General features: G+C 41.0%; 1 protein-coding gene across 1 annotated transcript in view; it reads left to right on the forward strand.

Annotated features, from left to right (window-relative positions):
- Window positions 1-22,045, forward strand: part of dok6 (docking protein 6) — a 96,080-nt gene that overhangs the window by 45,221 nt on the left and 28,814 nt on the right. Inside the window, exons 3-4 of the mRNA XM_084048940.1 lie at window positions 5,377-5,491; window positions 16,148-16,267. Of these exons, the coding sequence (XP_083905066.1) occupies window positions 5,377-5,491; window positions 16,148-16,267 (235 nt within the window). The remainder of the gene's footprint in view (window positions 1-5,376; window positions 5,492-16,147; window positions 16,268-22,045) is intronic.

Raw genomic sequence — 22,045 nt, forward strand, 5'->3', positions numbered from 1 at the left:
TTTCTTGTCTTCTTTAAATACATGCACTCAGTTGAAGCCGTTTTTGAAGTTGTGTCAATTAATTCTTCCCTTTCTTAATCCATTAGGACCGGGAGCGCATCTGTGTAATTTTAAGATTTCTTTGGCTATTCAAAAATTGCAGATATACAAGCTCATAGTGCGGCCGTGTGCCGTGCTACTGTATGAGTTTGTAGATCTGCTATTATTTTTTTAAATCCTGGAAAATGTGTGCAAATCTTTGAATATATATAATATATGTTTTAAAGCGCGCATTTTTAACTCTGATCTGTGCTTCTGGGGGGTCCCTGGAACAACATATTTTGAGATGAGGGTCCGCGGCGAAATACATATCATTTTGGGGGTCCTTGACATGCAAAAGTGCAAAATGCAAAAACATACTGTTAGGATTTCATTTTTTTTTAGATGTATTTGGCCGCAGACCCCCATCTCAAAATGTTTTGTCCCAGGGACCCCCATGAAGCAAAGATTTGAGTTACACATGTTTGCTTTTAAAAATTATATATATTCAAAGATTTGCTCCAATTTTCAAGATTTTTCAAAAATAGCCAAATAAATCTTAAAATAACACAGATGCGTTCCCGGATTGAATGGCTTAAGCTGAAGATAAATCCATTTGCACTGAAACGCCTTCCAGCAGAGGCAGCTATAGCGCTATGTTTAACTTGAGTGACAGGATGATTACAGCACTGTAGGTAAGATGGAAAAAATGTCCACACCTCCGTCACACCACCGTCACTAATACTGTACCACCGACTGTCGGGTAAGTCATCTCAGTTGAAAGCTTTGAATACTTCCATGGTTGAGAACAGGTTTACAGTGAGTGGTTTCCTCCCGTGGGGAACAAAGGTGAGGCACAAAAAAAAAAAAAAACATTTTAGTGGTACGGTACCAGTCCTTCCCTGAGCACATAGAGACCTCTGCCCACATCTCTATCTCATTGGTGTTTATGACCATCTGGTGCTGAGGGAGAAACATTCAAAGACCAGTTTTTGAGTCGGGTTGAATATGGTAGGTAGGCACTGTACAGTACGTACTTTATTCATCCCCGAGGGGAAATTAAGGTGTTACAGCAGCTCTCATAGAGACATCAATAAAAATACATTATAATAAAAAAACATCTAAAATAGGCGTCTAAGCATAGTCAACCTACAATATAAAAATAAATTACAGTAAAGAGTCCGATGGCTTGCATCCCCCATCCCCCATCCTGATCAGCCTGATGAAGCCAACCAGATGAGGAGTTGTACAGTCATATTGCTGCAGGCTGAAAATATCCTATAGCTCATTGGTTCTCAAATTGGGGTCCGGGGACCCCCAGGGGTACTTGAGGGGGTTCCAGGGGGTCCCCAGCTAAATGATGGATAGGAACCAAATGGACCCGTATGGGTCTGTAACTCTGAGAGTGTACAAATGGAACCAAATGGACCCTAACGGGTCCATTTGGTTCCATTTGTACACTCTTAGAGTTAAATTAACATTGATTTTACGATATGAATTGAGGTCCCAGAGATAAAAATGCCAATAAATGGGGGTCCATAGCCTGATGCATGTCAAACACGGGGTCCTTGAAATTAAAATGGTTGAGAATCACTGCTAGAGCTGTAAAAATCTTCTCTTATGGGGAGTCCCTGGCGTATCTTTTCAAATGGGGGTCCGCGGGCTAATAAGTGTCAATTTGGGGGTCCTTGACATGAAAAGGTTTGAGAACCACTGCAGTATAGCTCTCTTTCTTGCAACTTGTGTGTAACAGTCTGTTGCTAAAGGAGCTTTTCTGCCCTGCCACAGTGTCATGTACGGGGCGAGAGGGATTGTCCATGATGGTCCAGGAGTTTAGTCTTCATCCTGCTATTGGCCACCTCCTCCACACTATGCAAGGTGGTACCGAGGACAGAACCAGCTTTCTTGATAAGCCTATTCAACCTCCTGCTGTCGCCTTCCTTGATATTACCCCCCCCCCCCCCCCCCCCCAACATACCACTGCATACCTTACTGCACTGGCCACCACTGATTGGTAGAACATGTTCTGTATTTTCCTCATATCCATATCCATATTAACTTTAGATGTCAATGTGGATTGGGGCAGGGTTATAAAATATTAAGCGAGAAGGATTTTGACTGAAAAAACGATCTGGTAAAAAACAACAACAAAAAAACGTTGTTGCCCCATGGAAATTCATTTATATAATTTCCGCTTATTCTATCACTGTGTTTGGAGGCTTGCAGTACAGTGAAGTGAAATCAATTACTATATATTTTGTTGGCACAAAGGTACCTGACACACACACACACACACACACACACACACACACACACACACACACACACACACACACGTTGAGCAGGATCAGAACTTGCCTTGAAAAGCTTCACAGCATTTATGTGGCCCTTCCACCCTCCAGCAAGATCTCTCTCTCTCTGCTTATTATCAGTTTATGGGGTGATTCACCTTATCTATTGATTTCACCACTTTTGCCTTAAGATAAATTTCCACAACAATCCATTTCATGAATGGGAGAACCTGAAGATAAGAAAAATCATTGATTTTGTGTTTTGTTCCAACTCAGGTAGGGGTACCTTTAAAATCTGAGGGCCCCTCCTGCTAGACATCTAGCCATCATTACCTAATGGTCTATTGAGCTTCTTGAAGAGGGTGGACTCTCTTCACCTTGGATAAACCCCCCTCAGTGATTGTGTGTAATCCCTGCGAACAAAATGAATTGAGAGCTTACAGTTGAGATAAATGGTGCATTTATACAGCGCCTTTATCCAAAGCACGTTGCATTCACCCGTTCACACACTGACGGCAGAGACAACCACGCAAGGCACCAACCATGCTCATCAGTAGCAGTTATGAGTTAAGACAAGTGTCTTGTTCAAGGACTCTTTGACAATCTTCAGAAAGAGCAAAAATACAAGCGGAGATGTGGACGTCATGATGCAATGCGTTGTGAGCTTGTAGATCGACTATTTTTTTATATTTATTCATTTTTAGCTTTTTGAATCTCGGCTCCCTGAAGAAACTGAAACTTACACTAAAACGAATATAAACTAAACTTTTAAAAAACTGAACTAGCAAATGGACTTTAATAAACTACTTAAAACTAAACTGAAACTAAATTTGAAAACAAAAAGTCAAAACAAAAGAAAAAGTAAAACTGCAAAAATGTAATTTGAACCCAGCACTATAGCCATATTCGTGTGATATGTGCTCGTGGCAGGTGATCCACTGCCCATCACTGTTGAATGAAGAACGTTTGCTGGGTGCTCCCCCTGTCTGACTGTAAACGGCATGAGCAAATCTCTTGAGTACCCAGGCATCACAAGCCAAATGAAACGTTATACATATAGCCAATTCATTATCCAAGGGAATTGAAGTCTATATGAAAACTTTATAAGGCTGTTCAATGTAGAAATACTTAACAATGCGATAGAAATAGCTATTAGTGATATTTTTTCTGTTCTACTTCCACTGTTCTAATATTCAGTCTGCCCCCTATGTACTCCCTGAACCCCTTTCCAATCTTTCCCAACTGTTTAAAAGCTTTAAATGCTGAGCGGAGCATAACTGACGAGAAGTGGAAACGGTATTGCGCGTACCGCTATCGAACGCTGTAATCTGAGGTTCACATACGTTGCGAGTGTTATCGTGGCTGCTCCCTTAGCTTTAACCCATTGAGACCTGAGGCCGATTCTACAAATGTATTCTAAAACGGTTTATTAAAAAACAAATGTTTCTATGTCAGTGGTGCTCAAATTTAAAGGACCCCCAAAAGTATAATGTATTTGGCTGTGGACCAAAAGTATCTGGTTCCAGAAGCAAAGATTTTAGTTAAAAATGTTCGCTATAAAAATATATATATATAATATATAAGACTTGCACAAATGTTCCTGATTGTAAAAAAAAAATAGCAGATCTACAAACTATGAGCTTGTATATCTGCTATTTTTTAAAATCGTGACACACACATTCATATAGCTGAAATAAAAAATTACATGGATGCTTTCCCGGTTTTAACGGGTTAACAGTGAAGTTTTACAATGCGGGCAGTGAGCCCATCTAATTCATTCCCAACAGCCTGGCCAGGGGCCCGCAGTTAGCCCAGAATGGACTACAATAATGTAATGAGCCTTATCTCCCCGGGAGAGGGAACAGAGAGGGGATTGTTGAATAAAATGGTCTGTAAATGCGGCTGATATTCAATTAAATGTAATCTTCCCGTTTTTTATACATTCCCAATCAATCTGGTGGTAAAATGATTTAGAGGCTTCTCATTGTGTCTCTCTGTATTGACCGTAACACTGGGGCGGTGGTGGGAGGCATACACCAGCAGTGGGATTCAAGGATTGTGTCAGTTGAGTAAAAATGTATTTAAATCTTCTCCAACACACCTCAGAACAAAAAATACATTCATTTTAAACTGCTTTACAGAGCAGCCAAAGACACTGGCACAGGTAAAAAGTAAGAGAACAAACATTGTGCGCGTGTGTGCGTGTGCACGTGCGTGCGTGTGTGTGTGTGTGTGTGCGCGCACGTGCACGACAGACTAGTGAGGAAGCCTCAAAGACCCTTTTATAGAGGAAGAGAAATGAAGATCTGCATAATATATGTAATATTAGATACTTGTTCATGTACTTCAGTGTGAGAAATATTGCGTTGTTTTATTACTGCTCACTGGACATACACAGCCAATTTAGTCTTCCTATACAATATCTTGAATATAATATATCATCGCTGTCGGGTGGAAATACCTTGCATGTCCCAAACTGTTGCTTTTCAGGAAATGGAACGAAAATGTTCAGAAATTGTGAAAATGGCCGAACTACAAGCACACGACGCATCACAAGTAGGGCATTAAGTGACGAAAAAAACAGAAATATGGAGATGCAAGGTTTCTGCACGACAGCGACCATATATAAATGTATTGTTGCAGTACACTGCAGTGAAATTGCGTGATGTAGATTCTTATTTCTAATCCCTGCTGCTTGCATCTGCATTGAAAAGAGCCAGTGTTGCATTCATTACAATACCAAACAGCTACAGTATGTGGACCGACCGATGCGTTGGCCACTCTTTTGCACCTTATATCCAACCTCATGTACATACCTGCTGCTTTTTTATGCTATGTGTGTATATGTAGATACTGTATCTTAGATCTTTCTTTGATGTTTCTTTTGATGTTTTTGTCCGTGCTCACGCCCCCTTTTGTTTTCTTTCCTTAAAACAACAAAATGATGGAGATTGCACAAAGACTAATTACGCCCACTGATTTACACCTGTAAAACCCTGTGATCATGTGACCTATATCCTCATTCAAAAAACACCCTTAAAGAGCACCTGTCTGTCTGTCTCCTCAGGTCACTGAGCTCCACAGCATCAAGAACATCACCCGGATGCCGCGGGAGACCAAGAAACATGCCGTGGCTGTCATCTTCTACGATGACACATCCAAGACATTTGCCTGTGAGTCAGGTAAGTGGTTCCCTCCATTCAAAGCAAACCATCGCCTTGCCTCTACCCTGTGACTCACGGCAGAGCCCAGGGAGGGAGGGAGGGAGGGAGGGAGGGGGAGGCAGGGGGGGTGGAAGATGTACTCCAACCCCCCCTGCCTTACTTAAAGGGGCATTTCACCACTGGAATAAACTGCAGTCACTTAATGCTAATAGTATTTGTAGTAGATAACAGCTGCAAAATTTGAAAAATAATGAAGTCTGTGTGTTTGACTAGGGTTTGACTGAACTCTTGGGAAGACACCCCCGTGGACTGTCTGTGGGGGGTTGGTCTGACTGGGATTAAAGGAGAGCCTGTTGTGCGGAAATAAAGTGAGACCGCTCACTGCGTGTCAAATTGCGTCTTAATCAGGGTTGCATTGCTCATTTGACCAGCAGCACGCACAGGCACACGCATAGCTTTAAAACAACTTTAAATTCACACCTCAACAAAGTTTACAAAGGCTCCCGACTCACGCCAGGTGGATTAACATATGGAATGAGCCTAGATGCATATCAATTGTCCATTGTGTGACCTGTAGTGTAGGTGTTAAGCGACGTGCGCGTCACGCCATTAAAATTGAGTGCAACCAAGTTCCAATTCAGCATTGCAACACTGGTCATAATCGCAGGTGACATGGATACAAATCTAAAAATACAGATTAAACATAAAAAAGACCTCAGGATCAACGTTTTTTTGGATTCTAGACTTCATAAAAATAGGGTTTTGGTGCCAAATTGGCGAAATGGCCCTTTTAAGTAAAAGTGTCGATACCACAATGTAGGGTTGTTAAAAGGTCTGTGTTCAAAACTTTACTTGAGTAAAAGTACAAAAGTATTGACATCAGAATATACTAAAAGTACCAAAGTAAAAAGTGCGTACATTTAAAACAATTGTCAAACCTTTTTTCAAAATTTTGCAGATCACAGCAGATCACAGCTAGATTGGCTATTTTCGAATAGACAAAGAATAGAATAGGGCTTCATAGATGAATAGGTGTTTTGTAATAATAATCTAAATCTACAAAGTAACGTTTTCAAGTAACTGTAGTGGAGTAAAAATGCAATATTTGCCTCTGTGATGTTGTGGAGTAGAAGTTTCGAAATAACTGAAATACTCCCAAGTAAAATAAAAGTCAACTATACTATACTCAAGTATAGTACTTGAGTACATGTACTTCATAACTGTACTTTCCAGCACTGGGGTGGAGGGCGGGTCACTTGAGAGCGAGAGAGAGAGAGAGAGAGAGAGAGGGGATGGGGGGCGAGAGAGGGAGAGGAGGTGGGCAGGCAAGCACTGGAGGGCTGGGCGAACTGTGCGAGGCAGCCAAAAGAAAAGTGCAAAGAAGAGAAGAAAGACAAGATTAAGGAGAAATGGAAGGAAGAGGGAGGTGGCAGAGGTTAGAGGCCAGAGAGAGAGAGGGAGAGGTTTAGAGGGGGTGGCGAGAGAGAGAGAGAGCGAGAGAGAGGGAGAGAGAGAGAGAGCAGAAACTGGACTTTAGCCAAGTGCCTGCTCATTTGACGCTGTATTAAGAAGTGGGAGGCCACGCTATCAAATGTATTGATCCTCCTATCGCAGGTATTTTGGTATTCATTTGCAATGTATTTCAACCCAATTATGGACTGCAACAACAGTGATTGCTCCTGCTCGCACGCGGGCAGGAAGCCAGAATCGCTGAGGGGAGAATGGCCCCCCTCTCTCTCTCTCTCTCTCGCTGTCTCTCTCTCGCTCGGTTGGTTGGGGTGCAATGGTCCGATGTAAGCTTTGCAAATGAACAGAGCTGGAGGGGCTGGAGGGAGGGAGGCAGGGGTGGAAAAAAGTACTCAAATGTTTTACTCGAGTAAAAGTATCAATACTGCAATGTAGAAATACTGTGTTTGCAAGTAAAAGTCCGGAATTCAAAGTTTACTTGAGTGAAAGTACAAAAGTATTGGTATCAAAATGTACCTAAAGTACTAAAAGTAGAAAGTACTCATTGTGCAGAATGTCCCATTTCACAAGTTTTCAAATGTGTAAAAATATTTTGAAAAAAGCAGATCTACAAGCTCAGAGAGCTTGTAGATCTGCTATTTTCAAATGGCCGAAATGTATATAGTTGTGGTTAATGTATGTTAAAAGTACAATATTTTCCTCTGAGATGTAGTGGAGTAGAAGTAAAATACTAACAGTTGGAAATCACTCCAGTAAAGTAAAAATACATAAAAAATGTTTTTAAGTACAGTACTTGAGTAAATGTACTTACTAGTTAGTTACCTTACACCACTGGAGGGAGGTGAGCTGGAGCTGCACGGTACAATACTCAGTGTAAAAGTTTTTTTTTTTCACTGAGTAAGGGTGGTGATTGTTGTTGTTGTCGGGCAGAAACCTTGTATGGCCGAAACTGTTACTTTTCAGGATGAATAAAAAATAAATTAAAAAGAACCTGCGTTCCAACGGATACAGTGTAGTTATTATTTAGTCACAGGCTCTTGTTAATACTGTTCATTGGTTCAATAACGCCTCAGACACACTTAACCGCTTTCACTTTCAAAACATTTCCAAAATAGCAAAAAATAGCTGATTATACCCGCCAGCGACATGTTGAGAGAATATAAATGTTACTGTCTAAGCAGGCAGACGAGAGGAGCGGAGTAATTCAACACTGCAGTATTGATACTTTTACTTAAGTAAAACATTTGAGTACTTTTTCCACCACTGCGTGCGTGCGTGCGTGTGTGTGTGTGCGCGTGCGCAATCAAATACCTGCTGATGGTGAGATGTAGTGGGAAAACCTCAGGGGAAAGATTATTGGCCTTAGTGCAGCAAACTCTCTCTCTCTCTCTCTAGTTATCTCTCCACCATCTCTGTCTTTCTATACGGAGGCTCATTTCCATGTCCCCCCCCCCACCCCACCCCGCCCCGCCTCCCTGCACCACCATATGGAGGTCATTTTCACCCCACTGACCTTCCAATGTCCTTTACTTCCTTCCGCCTCCTCGTCGCCCCCTCCGCGCCCCAACCAGCACGGGGGGTTTCATGCATGGATGACCCAATTTATCAAGAAATATACCAACATTATGTCATTGGGTTTCCTTATTAACCACTTAAGACCTTACTGTATTTGGCGTACGACAAGTAGCGTATGGCTATGCTATAGTGAAAATAGCAGATCTACAATTCTCTATTTACACTATTAAAAAAATATATATATACAGTATATATATATACTTTCACTTTCTGGACTTCACCAATGATGCCATGAGGCGCTTTCAACGACAAGCATTCACTAAAGTGTATGTCTAAAGTCTTTGCTGAAACCTTGTATCTCCATATTTCAACTTTTTCATAAATTCATGCTCTTCGTCATATTACAGTATCACACAAAAGTGGCAAAAATAGCTGATATACAAGTTTGTAGATACAAAAAAAGTTGTTGAGTGTCTGTGGGTTTTGTAAATATTGACAAGTATGATGTAGTATTTACATCACAAGTATTACAAGTATTTACGTACATTTTGAACATACAAGCTTTCCACCCTACTGGCTGGGGCTGGGTTACCATTGTACCTCACATTGCCGAAGTTTCAATGGCACCTGGAAAGGATGCATTACTTCTCCCCAAGTCCTTTAGAATCAGCTGTGGAATAGCTCATCTCCTCTCCTCTATGTAACATCTCTCCATGTTAATAAGGCTCAAAGCCAGTCAATGTGAAACGCAGGGCAAAAAGGGTGGAAAGAGGGAAGGATCCTGACTGTGCCTCCCGCTTTGATTCTCACACCTTTTTCTCTCACTTTCTCTCCTCCTTCTGCATACCCCTCTCCATGGTTCTTCTCCCTCCCTCCCTCACACAGCACTCACACTTAAAATGTAACACCATCCCCTCACGTACGCATGCAGGCACACACAGGTTTGTATCACTACACTTGTGAGGACATTTTAGGAGGTTTATTTTATAAATGCCATCCTCACCATGTTACCCTAAGCCTGAAGCCTGAGTTTAATTATGAATGAATGAATAGTTTATTTCAGTCTTAAGCCATGTGCAGAGTTAGTCACAGCAAACATTACAAAAAAACAATACTTGGACCGAAAAGGTGTAGGCTGAAGCCATAGCTTATAATGCCTACCCTTATAATATATAAGACAAAAATGGGTCTTTTCACATAAAAAAAATAGAAATAATATTTTATGGTTCATGATGAAGTTTTATATTTACATACTATATTATCTTTAAACATGTAGGTTGTTATATTAACTATTCCATATTTCTCTTGCCATAACCGATGTACATCTCCTTTTAATGTTTGTTCTAGCTGTAATCATTTCGAAGTATACCCCTCAGCTCATACCGGTTTTCTTTCATTTGGAACAATTTCTGAATGCAGCTAGGAAGCAATTTCTGTTGTGCTTTATGTGCACAACAGAATTATAATCATGTGATGGTGTGTCGCACCCCCAAAATAGCCAATCTACGAGCCTTGCTGGGCTGCTGCGGCGTGCTTGTAGATCGGCTATTTTGGGTGTGCGACAGCAGCACACAAAAGAAGTATAAATCAAGCCTGAATAAAAAAAAAACAATGTTAACCATAAAACAATCATTTCTCTTGCGAGGACAAGGAAAATGGTATCCACAAGGTCTCTTTCGCACATTTGGCCCTCACAAGGATAGTAATACAAGCACGCATGCACACACATGCAAACGCGCGCACACACACACACACACACACACACGCACACGCACACGCACACACACACTGTTTCATCATGCATGACACATAGCGAGGCTGCCGCCCGCGCTGCTGATGAACTGTTTGTTTAGGTGATTTTCCACTCAGCAGCATTAAAGAGTGGGAGTTTAGACTCACTTAAAAGGCCACAGCCGCCATTCTGAAGGAGGGAGGTGAGGAAGAAACAGTAAACCAACCAAACAGTAACAAAAAACAGGTCTAATTTATTGCAGCTCCAAAGGAGACGTGGATGCAGCTGTGGGGTTAGGGCTGTGTTGATTTTGACAGCAATGTTTTATTTCGTTTTAGTCATAGTCTTTTAAATAAAATTCCATTTAGTTTTATTCATGTTTTAGTCATCTGAAATCTTTTAGTTTTTGTCTAGTTTTAGTCGACTAAATATGAGATTATAGTCGACTAAATCTACAGTTCATTTAGTCGACTAAAATGGATTTTGGCGGGCCTTGATGGCGTCGTAATGGCTGATTTTACACTTGGTTGCATGCTGAAAATAGCCGATCTACAAGCTCACAGCGCGTCGCAGCGACGTGTTGTGAGCTTGGCTCGGCTATATATAGATCGGCTATTTTCAGAGCACAACACCCGAGCGCAACCAAACATAAAATTACTTGTCATTTAGTGACATTTTTGTCTAAGAAATTGTCAATATTTAGTTTTAGTCATCATAGCTTAGTTTTTATTTAGTTGACGAAAACATTTCAGGATAAGCAAGATTACATAGAAATTGCATCTGCTGGCAGATTTGCTACCTCACTGACCAGCATTGCCGCTCCTTTGCTGAAATGGCCTGTTTTAACATTTGGACAACAAATGGTAACATTTAACCACATTGATTCGTGGCACTAGGTCTTTAATCAGTACATTAGTTAATCAATACCAATTGCTGCAGCTCAAAGAGAATTCTAAGTTATTAAGTAATGCATTTTTTCTTTTCTTTTCTTTTTCAAAGAGCACATTTTGAATATAGTATCAAATATGAGGCTTGAGCGATTCATGTACTGTATTTCTCAAACTAAGTATACTCAGACTTTTTCCTCATTTGTTAGCTCTTGAAGGGGTTGTGTTTTTTATTTATTTAAATGTTTTATGTGCATGCATTATTGACCAGACAGAGGAAAATACCACAATAAAATGTTAACCTCATATTATCCACCACTAGCCTGGCATGGCCAGACTAATATCACTGAGTAGATATTAGTCTGGAATCTCTGTGTGGAACCTGCATTTCCGAGGGGCAAATAAAAAAAATGCCTCTGGTGATAACCCCGTGCCATATTTGCATACTGGGCCCTGATTGGTCCCTCACAACTTCGGAGGGAGAGAAATCTTTTTTTGCAATGGTAGATTCGTCTGGAACCAGGCTAATCCACCCCTAAGTCACACGCACGCACGCACGCACGCACGCACACACACGCGCAGGCACACAGGACAACACAGACACGCAGCAGCACGGCTTCACCTCCACATGTGACTTCTGTATACATCAGTGGCCACGGTTCCGTATCCCAGAATTCCATTGGCCTTGAGTGAAGGGAACAGTGCGAAGATAAACCACCTCCCGTCCTGGTCTCATTTCATCCTCCAGTAACTCACACCACCAGCTCACACAAGACTCCGTTCCCCCTGTAAACACTACTACCACCCCCCACCACCACCCGACCCCCCACCCCCCAACTTAACAGGGAAGAAAATTGGTGCTCACTGAACAACTGTCTGCCGCTCACGCTTGAGAATTTGATTCATGGATTCATCGGTATCCACTTAGCTTCTAATTAAACAATTTAATCATACTGTAGCGCTAAATGTCCTCCCTTTAAGTGCCATGGCCACCAAGTGTACACAGACCCAACACAGCCTCCCCAACACGGCTGCAGGTCCCCAAATTTAAGATTGTTTTTATGTCAATGACCCCCCACATGGCACAAATATTTTGTGCCAGTGAAATCTTCTTTCAATATTGCAAAACTACAAGCTTATAGATCTGGCGTTTTCAAAGAGCCAATGTATAGAGTTAAAGTGGTTAAACTGATTTTGATGCTATGTATGAACTCATTTAGCTGGGAAACCCCTTGAACCCCATCAAGGACCCCTGGGGGTCCCCGGACCCCACTTTGAGAACCACTGCCCCAAACCCCAGGTTACTGCTGTCCATAATCATAACTGTCCATAACCAATTCAATTTGATCTGTCATTTTAGATTTCTTTGGTTATTCAGAAATAGCAGATCTACAAGCTCTACACAGCCTCCCCAACACAGTTGCAGGTCCCCAAATTTGAGACATTTTGATATTTTCATTGACATGTCAAACCCCCACATTAATAGGTATTTGGCCACGGACCCCAATCTGAAAATATTTTGTGCCAGCGAAATCTTTAAAGATTTTTTTTCCAATATTGCTTGTAGAGAGGCAATTTTCCCCCTATTTTACATACAACAAAGTACTGTGTATAGGGTTTAAGTGGTTAAAATCAGAACGTGTTAACTTTCTAAAAATATGACAAATAATAACTCTTGACAGCATCTTGCTAAGGGTAATGACTACTCGGCTCCTATCATACCCCCCCCCCCCTTTCAATTAATGTTCTCACTCTAAGGAGAAGCCAAAAGCCCCCCTTCAATTAGGATAATGGCCTATTGATTGTCTGGATAGCCGATCGCCAGGCCTCCTCAGATCACATTCTGGCTTCATTGTTCTCGCTAGTGTTACTGTATTTTAACTGGCTAGGAATTGTGTTGCAGAGCAGGAGGGGTGTGTGTGTGTGTGTGTGTGTGTGTGTGGGGGGGGGGTCTTGGCTGTGGGTGGGGGGGGGGTGTTGTTGAACCTGCCGCCTCTTTTCATCAGCATCGAATCGATCACATTGATTTTTTTCCCTCGCAGTTTACCGTTACCTGTGCTCCTGACCTGTAACCCCAGGGTTTTTACTTACAAATTGTTGTTGTCGGGTGGAAACCTGGTATGTCCAAAACCGTTCCTTTGCAAAATTATTATTTTATTTTCATAAAAAATAAATGGTGAAAATAGCAGATCTACAAGCTCACAACGCGATGCAACGCAACCCGTTGTGAACTTGTAGATAGGCTATTTTCACTGCTTTTGTGTGACACTGTTGTATGATGAAGTAGGCTATTCATTTACGAAAGAACATAAGAGGTTTCTGTCCGACAGCAACGAAACCGTGTGTGTGTGTGTGTGTGTGTGTGTGTGTGTGTGTGTGTGTGCGCTTGCATGTATGTATGTATTTGTATTAATATACATGTGAGGGCTAAATGTACCCACAAGTGCAGTACTGTATAGTAGAATGTGAGAAATAGACGTTGTGAGGACCATTTTCCTGGAGAAAGAGAAATGGTGGTTTTATGATTAACAAGTGTAGTAATACAAACGTGTGTGCGCGCACATGTATGCGGTGCCTGTTTGTATGTACCTTCTATGTGTGCGTATCCGTGTCTAACTGTATCGCTCAGACACAGATATGGAAGAGGTTTGTGCATGTATTGTGTGTACACAGGTTTAATAGTGTATACTGGGCATTTAACAATTTATCGTAAATTGATTAAAATCGATTAAAACTGGTGACAATTTGAATTGATTTAATAAAGAAAATTATCGTGATGCAAACAGCAGAGGGCATGTAAAAATAAAGTGAAGAAAATACAGGATCTATGTAAGAGAATTGATTAAAAAAAAGAGTTTTCCGTTATTTGCTAGTGTATTGAAAGAGGATAAGAGAAAACACAGTATTGTACAAAAAATAAAAGAGAAGAAAATATTGAATTTGTGTAAGAGAAATAATAAAAAAAAAAGATTATTATTTTTTTCAATTGTGGAAAATCGTATCGTGAACCTAGTATCGTGATTCGTATCGGGAGTTACATGCCTAGTGAATACATTTTTTCAATCAACAGCTGCCTTTGTGATTTGAGGCAGTTTATTCCAAACAGGCCACTCCTGCAAACTTTAGAAGCCAATCTTAGCCAATCAGGATGGAATATTACGAAAAATATTACAGATCGGTCTTGATCACATGACTATAAAGATAATGTGTACCAATTTGCGTGATGTTTGGACAAAATCTGTAGGAGTAATATACAGTTGAACAATGTGTTTTGCAAAAATCTGCCTCCTGGTGGCGCTAAAACAGGCCCATGTGAGAAATCTGTCCAAAATAGCCGATCTACAAGCTCCCAACGACACGGTGTGAGCGGTGTGAGCTTGTAGATTGGCTATTTTTGGGTGATTTGGTGTGTTGACGGAAAAAAAGTGGTCCAAGTACAGAGCCGATTCAAGTCCAGTTTTCTAAGTCTAGAGGGTTTAAGTCCTTAAAGACGGGGTGCCGTGACCCCCCCCCCCCCCCCCCCCCCAAAAAAAAAACCATGATCATCAGGTATTATGATTATACTAGGAGGAAGATTTTTTTCAAAAAAGTGTACAGAAAGTGTTAAAAATATGTTCTTATGAGAACACGCCTCCAATTCATTAAGTATACCTGGTTCTCACCTTAGCACCTCCCACCTGAACCAGTCCCTCCGCTTCCTCCTACAAGACCACCCACCTGTCCTAGTCCCTCCTCCTCCTCATGAAAGGACTGCCCATGGCCCTTCCCAGTTGTTTATAAAATGCTCTAGCTCAGTGGTTGTCAAGCTGGGGTCTGGGGACCCCCAGAGTCGTTGAGGGGGTTCCAGAAAAATAGCAGATATACAAGCTCACAGTGTGGCGTATTGCAACACGTTGTGAGCTTGTAGATCTGCTATTTTCAAATAGCCAATGCATATACGTAGGTTTAAACTGGTTATACTGATTTAGCTTTTTCTGTTTTCAAAACATATGTTTTTGTATTTTTTAAAATGACTCATAACTACATTTTAATTTGGGGGTACTTGACATGAAAAGGTTTGAGAACAACTGGTCTAGAACAGCTCTGACAGCTGGGTAGCCACAGTCTTTATAGATTGTTTTATATGGCACTGGACATCTACAACAGCAAAGCTTGGAAAAATATAATACATCATATTTTTAGTTGGAAATAAATGTAAATTGTACACTCTCAGAGTTACAGATATGTAGGCAATGTACATATTTGGTTCCTTACTATCAATCTTTTTGCTCTGAGTTGCACAAATGCATTTATTTATTTATTATTGAGAATAGAATGGATTTGTTTTATTTGTTCTTTACGGACTGAAAGTAAGAGAAAGAAAGGAACTTACCAGTATGAACAAATTAAAACCTGTATTGAGTAACCATATAACATTGTTTTCTCTTATGATAATATTCAGTGAGTCTTATTTTGAAAAGCCAAAAGCTATAGGAAGTCTGATAGTTAATTGGCTACTTGTCACTACTGCTGGGGAGATGAATCAATGGATTACGTGAATTTGGATCGCTCATATTAACCTTTTTACCAACGTGAACACCATGCAATATGGAAGTACTGATCTTTCAATCATCCATTGCAGTAGTGGTGAGTCTCATGAATAATTTTGCTGCTTTTGCCCTCCTCCCTCTCGCTCTCTCGCTCTCTCTGTTTACTTTGTTCCACGTTCTTGTCCCTCCCCCTTCTGTTTCTACACATGTTTTTTTCCTTAGCCAAGCCCACACCTGTTGTGTTGTTGTAGGGTATGATTTTAGTGCGTCAGTAAATCGCTGTTTTTGGATTGGCACTTTTGACTCTCAAGGTTTCAGCTTACAGGAAGAAACCCCAAAAAGTCAGGGAAGACATCATTGCACATAACAACACCACCAGGGGGTCTAATGAAGTTCTATCAACCTCATAGACACATGAAAAACAGAAAAAGTGCAAAACCATGGCACCACCTCTTTAAAAGGCATTTGTATTTCCAATGTAAATATATCACATCTCAACGTGCCTTTTGTCTTTTTGTGTGCATGTCTGTGTGCATGTGTGCAGAGCTGGATGCAGAGGAGTGGTGCAAGCTGCTGTGCGTGGAGTGCCTGGGCAGCCGTCTGAACGACATCAGCCTGGGCGAGCCAGACCTGTTAGCAGCGGGGGTGCAGCGGGAGCAGAATGGTGAGTGCCCAATTAGTCCCGCTAACACAGACACACGCTCCGGGTCAATCTCTCTCTCTTAGCCCACCCGCCAGGCCACCACCAAGCACTTATAGCGGCTATACTGTAGCTCCAAGTCCCCTGCCTGTCATGTGCTGTGGTGGACAGTAACTAAGTACATTTACTTGAGTACTACTGTAATTAAGTAAATTTTTGTGTTTTTTCTTTTTACAAGCGCATGACTTTCACTCTAGGAAGGGACTCTTAGGACCCAAACTTACAGAAATCTATTATGAATTAACCACTTAAGCCCTATTTCAAGTACTAGAGGGCCCTCACACCTACGTCGCACCGCCGATCCGACTGATATGTCCATATATGGAGATCTCTGTATTTATCAGTCCATGTCCCTTTTAAGCCCATATATGGAGAGCCCTGATGTGATCAGTATATGCCCCATATATGCGCATGCCTCCTTTTGTGCCCATATATGGAGCTGACTAATTCATTTGCGCCCAATCTGGGCACCCATAGTCTAAAAAAAGGAAAAAACAGTGCCCTCTGCTGTTGTTTTCCTTTGAATTTGACTCTGGGGGGACCTCTCAATAGAATGTGGATAACAGGATGTTGGCCATAAGGTCCGCCCTCAGCCCTCCACTTCCGGTCCACGTGTCTTTGTGTACATTCCTAACATTCCTAACTATACACGTTATAACAGGAGCTCCCGACAGATTCGGCTGCGGAGCTCTGAATCTGTCTTGAGAGATTAATTTGCGCCTGATGCCATGACGACACATTGAGGTTAGACAACACACTCCATATTTGGGCGTAGCTGCGTTGGGAACTCCTTATATGGTGGCTGAGTCATGGTGACATGAGCGTGACGTCAGAGGTCCGTCCTCCCTTAAGCCAATTTGGTAGCACTTTACAATAATGACCCGTTATAAAGCATTTATAAACGTTTATAAGTAGTTTGTAGACTATTAACCCTTTCACGCATAACGGTCACTACAGTGGACAACTATTAAAATGTCATTTTCTATTATAAGAATAGGTTTTGATGTCAGAGTTGCATACTAGCCTATACAGGGGACGCTAGAGCATCACCTCAATACTGCCATCCAGTGGCCAGGTGTTTTAACTGCAACATAATTTTTTCAACATCCAAGATGGCTGACAAAAATGTAAACAAGCCCAACAGCTCAGGAATATCTATCCGTTCCTTCTAAAGTAGGAGACCCCTGCAGGTAAAAAAAATATTTTTACATCAAGTAACATCTAATAAGCACTATAGTTGTGAAAAATTCCAAGTATTGATTTTATATTGGGAGGAAATTATGATTGATCATCTGTCCACTAAATTGGACTGCATGCATCACTGGCTCTATTTCAACTACAATTCATACTTTTGCTGCCACAGTTTGCTCTTGAAAATGCTTCATCTGCAGTAACCTTTTTGGATATAAATCAATGTATTCATGTTATTAGAAAGTAACCTGCATTGTTTGTATAAAGAATTATATTTTGTGCATATTTTTTTTACATTATGTGAGTACATTTGTGTCTATTTTTTTTCTATATTTTGTAGAGGTCATGTGCAGCTCATTATAGACCTAGGCCTACAGGATAGTGGAGTAACTATTATATGACTAAAGTGAGGATGATGCTAGTGGCCAGTGGTGATCAATGGCTGCCAGAAAAAGAAGGATAAGCAAATATGATTAGCAGTGACAGTGAAGCTGAATGATGATGATAATACAAATACTACTACTACTACTACTACTACTACTAATAATAATAATAATAATAACCTATTTGAACCTACAAGGGAAATTCAGTTTTGACCCAAGTGGTCAGACTTGAGCAAAAACCTAACTGTGTGATGGGTGATATGGTTGATTGAAGTAGTCTCACCTGGCCTGAGTCAAACTAATTGGACTCACAGTGCCTAACTCTGAGTCCAATTAGTCCAATTAGTTTGACTCAGGCCAGGTCAGACTACTTCAACAAGCCATCCCCCATCCCACACAAACAAAAACAATCCCCATGGAGCTATTTGAAATTATTGCAGTTGTAATAAAAACTGTTGCAGTAGGTTATCAGCAGTCATTACTGTTGGATCACATAACATGTTGCCTATCCAATCATTTTGGCGTATAATCCTTTTTGCTAAAATGCACAGAGAAAGAAATATTATTTTGTGTGTGTGTGTGTGTGTGTGTGTGTGTGTGTGTGTGTGTGTGTGTGTGTGTGTGTGTGTGTGTGTGTGTGTGTGTGTGTGTGTGTGTGTGTGTGTGTGTGTTTATTTTTTGCATCATCAGGCTATTATTGTGGGTAGCCTACTTGTGTTGTTGTGGAGTGGAGCTCTTGCTATAACAAAGTATAGGCCTATAGTAGTGTCATTACTGTAACCTGGTATCTGGAATGTGACCCTGTTGCTGCAGGGTAAACTATATAGGTAGCTTATTTAGTATAATAGATTTCTTAGCCCCCCACCCAAAATCACCACCAGCCGCCACCATTTTTTTGATGAACATTTTCTACAAAAATAACAGAGGTCATTGTGAGTAACTCTCCCAACACTCTCTTTCAGATGTATTTCAGTAATAAAGTCTCTTCAGTTTTACTGACCTATATCCTGTACTATATCGCTTCACCAAGTCCATCTTGTATGAACATTGTGAAACACATTGCAGTGTCCAATGCACCCCTGAGACCAGGTTTGCCCCTGGAAACCACTGGCCCCAGCATACAGACACAAAACAATGCAAACAGATGCCATGATGTTGCATGCACAAGAACATTCAAGTACATCTGCATAAAATGCTTGCAGGCTTTGTGCCCTAGGTGCTTAGTCAATTTAGTTTGACTCAGGCCAGGTGCGACTATTTCAATCTAGCCTGGACTAGTCTGGCCATGCCAGGCTAACTTCAATCAGCCATCAGCCATCACACTAGACTGGTTTTCACTAGACAGTAAGCACTCATGTTGGTGTTCAATTTAGAGTTATTTTGGTTTTCACTTGACAGTAGAAGCACTATTATTTATGCGTTTTGTGTTTGTTGAGCCAAGGAGTCAAGAGAAAGTTAATAAATAGTATTAGAATATGTTAGAAATGTGAAAAATGTTGTTTTACAGCATTACAAATATATTTGATTTGATATTATTAGATTTTTATCATTTTATTCATTGGTTCTATTTTATCCTTATTCTTTTCAGTTAAAAACACAAACGCATGCTGTCCTCCTGAGTGGACAGATCAATAACTCCTTAAAAAATTATTGTTTTAAAAAAAATAAAGTGCAGTTGTTATATTTATGTCTAAAGACACATAAAAACACTTAGTAACATTTTTTTTCTCAGGTTATCATAATTCATGCGTGAAAGGGTTAACAAATCATTAACAACCTGTTTGTTGACATTCGTAAATGATTACTAAAACCTTTATAACTACAGTTACAAATCATTTATAAAGTATTAGTAAGTAGTGAACTATTCATGAATAAGCCATTTATATACATCTGTAAAAGATTATTAAATCATTTGTAACGACCCTTTTAAAGCATCTATAAACGTTTATAAGCAGTTTGTAGACTATTAACAAATCATTAACAACCTGTTTATTGACATTCGTAAATGATTACTAAAACCTTTATAACTACGGTTACAAATCATCTATAAAGGTATTTTATGACTATTCATGAATAAGACATGTATAATACATCTGTAAATGATTATTAAATCCTTTGTAACTGATGTTACATAATATATACAAGCTATTGGTAGCTTGTTCATGTTTAACATATGCTTTGTTAAACATTCCTAAAGTATCTATAAATCCTTAATACATGTTATTATGTGCCCTATAGTAAAGTGAAGACAGTTCATCATTTACAACTGTCTGTTAATGTGTTTGTTCATGTTTAACATGCTTTGTAAAACATTCCTAAAATATCTAAGACTATGCATTATTATACTCTACCAGGAAGGCTGTACTTGTCAGCCATCTGTTAGCTCAATGGGTTGAGACGCAGTATTCATGATCCTGAGGCCATGAGTTCAAATCCCATTGATGTCATTCCTATGATTCTTTCCTTTGCAAACTGGCTTCCAGAAGATCAACTGAAAACTACCAGGAAGGCTATATTTGTCATCCAACTGTTAGCTCAATGGGTTGAGACGCAGTATACATGATCCAGAGGCCATGAGTTCAAATCCCATTGATGTCTTTCCTATGATTCTTTCCTTTGCAGACTGGCTTCCAGAAGATCAACTGAAAACTACCAGGAAGGCTGTACTTGTCAGCCATCTGTTAGCTCAATGGGTTGAGACGCAGTATTCATGATCCAGAGGCCATGAGTTCAAATCCCATTGATGTCTTTCCTTTGCAGACTGGCTTCCAGAAGATCAACTGAAAACTACCAGGAAGGCTGTACTTGTCAGCCATCTGTTAGCTCAATGGGTTGAGATGCAGTATTCATGATCCAGAGGCCATGAGTTCAAATCCCATTGATGTCTTTCCTATGAGTCTTTCCTTGAGTGGGTTCGATTCCCACTCCGAGTCATGTGTCCCCGGTAACTTGGGGCAACGGATAAATTGACTGATATTCTTCGTGATGCTTCCCTTTGCAGAATAACTTCTAGAAAAACAAGTTAAAACCACCAGGAAACCTGTAACTCTCAGCCAACAGCATAGCTCAACTGGTAGAGCGTCTGTCCAATAACATGACTTGACTTGACTTGAGTGGGTTCGATTCCCACTCGAGGCAAGTGTCCCCGGTAACTTGGGGCAACGGATAAATTGACTGATATCCGTAGAATAACTTGTAGGAGTGTGCTGGTTCAAATCCAGTTCAACCCAGGACCGAGCAGTCCTGGGTTTGATTCCCACTAACGTCAAGTCCCCGGTAAATTGGAGCAGCGGATAAATTGACTGATATCCGTAGAATAACTTGTAGGAGTGTCCTGGTTCAAATCCAGTCACCACCTTAGTAACTGAAACCGAATCTGGCCAATTCGGTCTTCGTTACTGAGATAGATAGAGGGTGTGTAGAGTAGGCGGAGTAGAGTAGTGAGTAGAGTAAAGAGGGAATATAGTCGGGGAGTAGGGGGAGGAGTAGGAGTAGGTCCCAGAAGGGCCCAGAGTAGGGGGAGGAGTAGGAATAGGGGGGGGAGTAGGGCCCAGAGTAGGGGTAGGAGTAGGGGGAGGAGTGGGAGTAGGGCCCAGAGTAGGAGTAGGGGGAGGAGTAGGAGTAGGGGGAGGAGTAGGGCCCAGAGTAGGGGGAGGAGTAGGGGTAGGAATAGCCCTATATTCCTACCCCTAGGGCCCTACTCCTCCCCCTACTCTGGGCCCTACTCCTACTTGGGCCCTTCTGGGACCTACTCCTACTCCCCGACTATATTCCCTCTTTACTCTACCCCTACTCTACTCACTACTCTACTCCGCCTACTCTACACACCCTCTATCTATCTCAGTAACTGAGACCGAATTGGCCAGATTTGGTTTCAGTTACTAAGGTGGTGACTGGATTTGAACCAGCACACTCCCACAAGTTATTCTACGGATATCAGTCAATTTATCCGTTGCCTCAAGTTACCTGGGACACTTGACTCGAGTGGGAATCGAACCCACTCAAGTCAAGTCAAGTCATGTTATTGGACAGACGCTCTACCAGTCGAGCTATGCTGTTGGCTGAGAGTTACAGGTTTCCTGGTGGTTTTAACTTGTTTTCTAGAAGTTAGTCTGCAAAGGGAAGCATCACTAAGGATATCAGTCAATTTATCCGTTGCCCCAAGTTA

This window comes from Gymnoscopelus microlampas, assembly GCF_963454915.1.
Source record: "Gymnoscopelus microlampas genome assembly, chromosome: 22".
Taxonomy (NCBI): domain Eukaryota; kingdom Metazoa; phylum Chordata; class Actinopteri; order Myctophiformes; family Myctophidae; genus Gymnoscopelus; species Gymnoscopelus microlampas.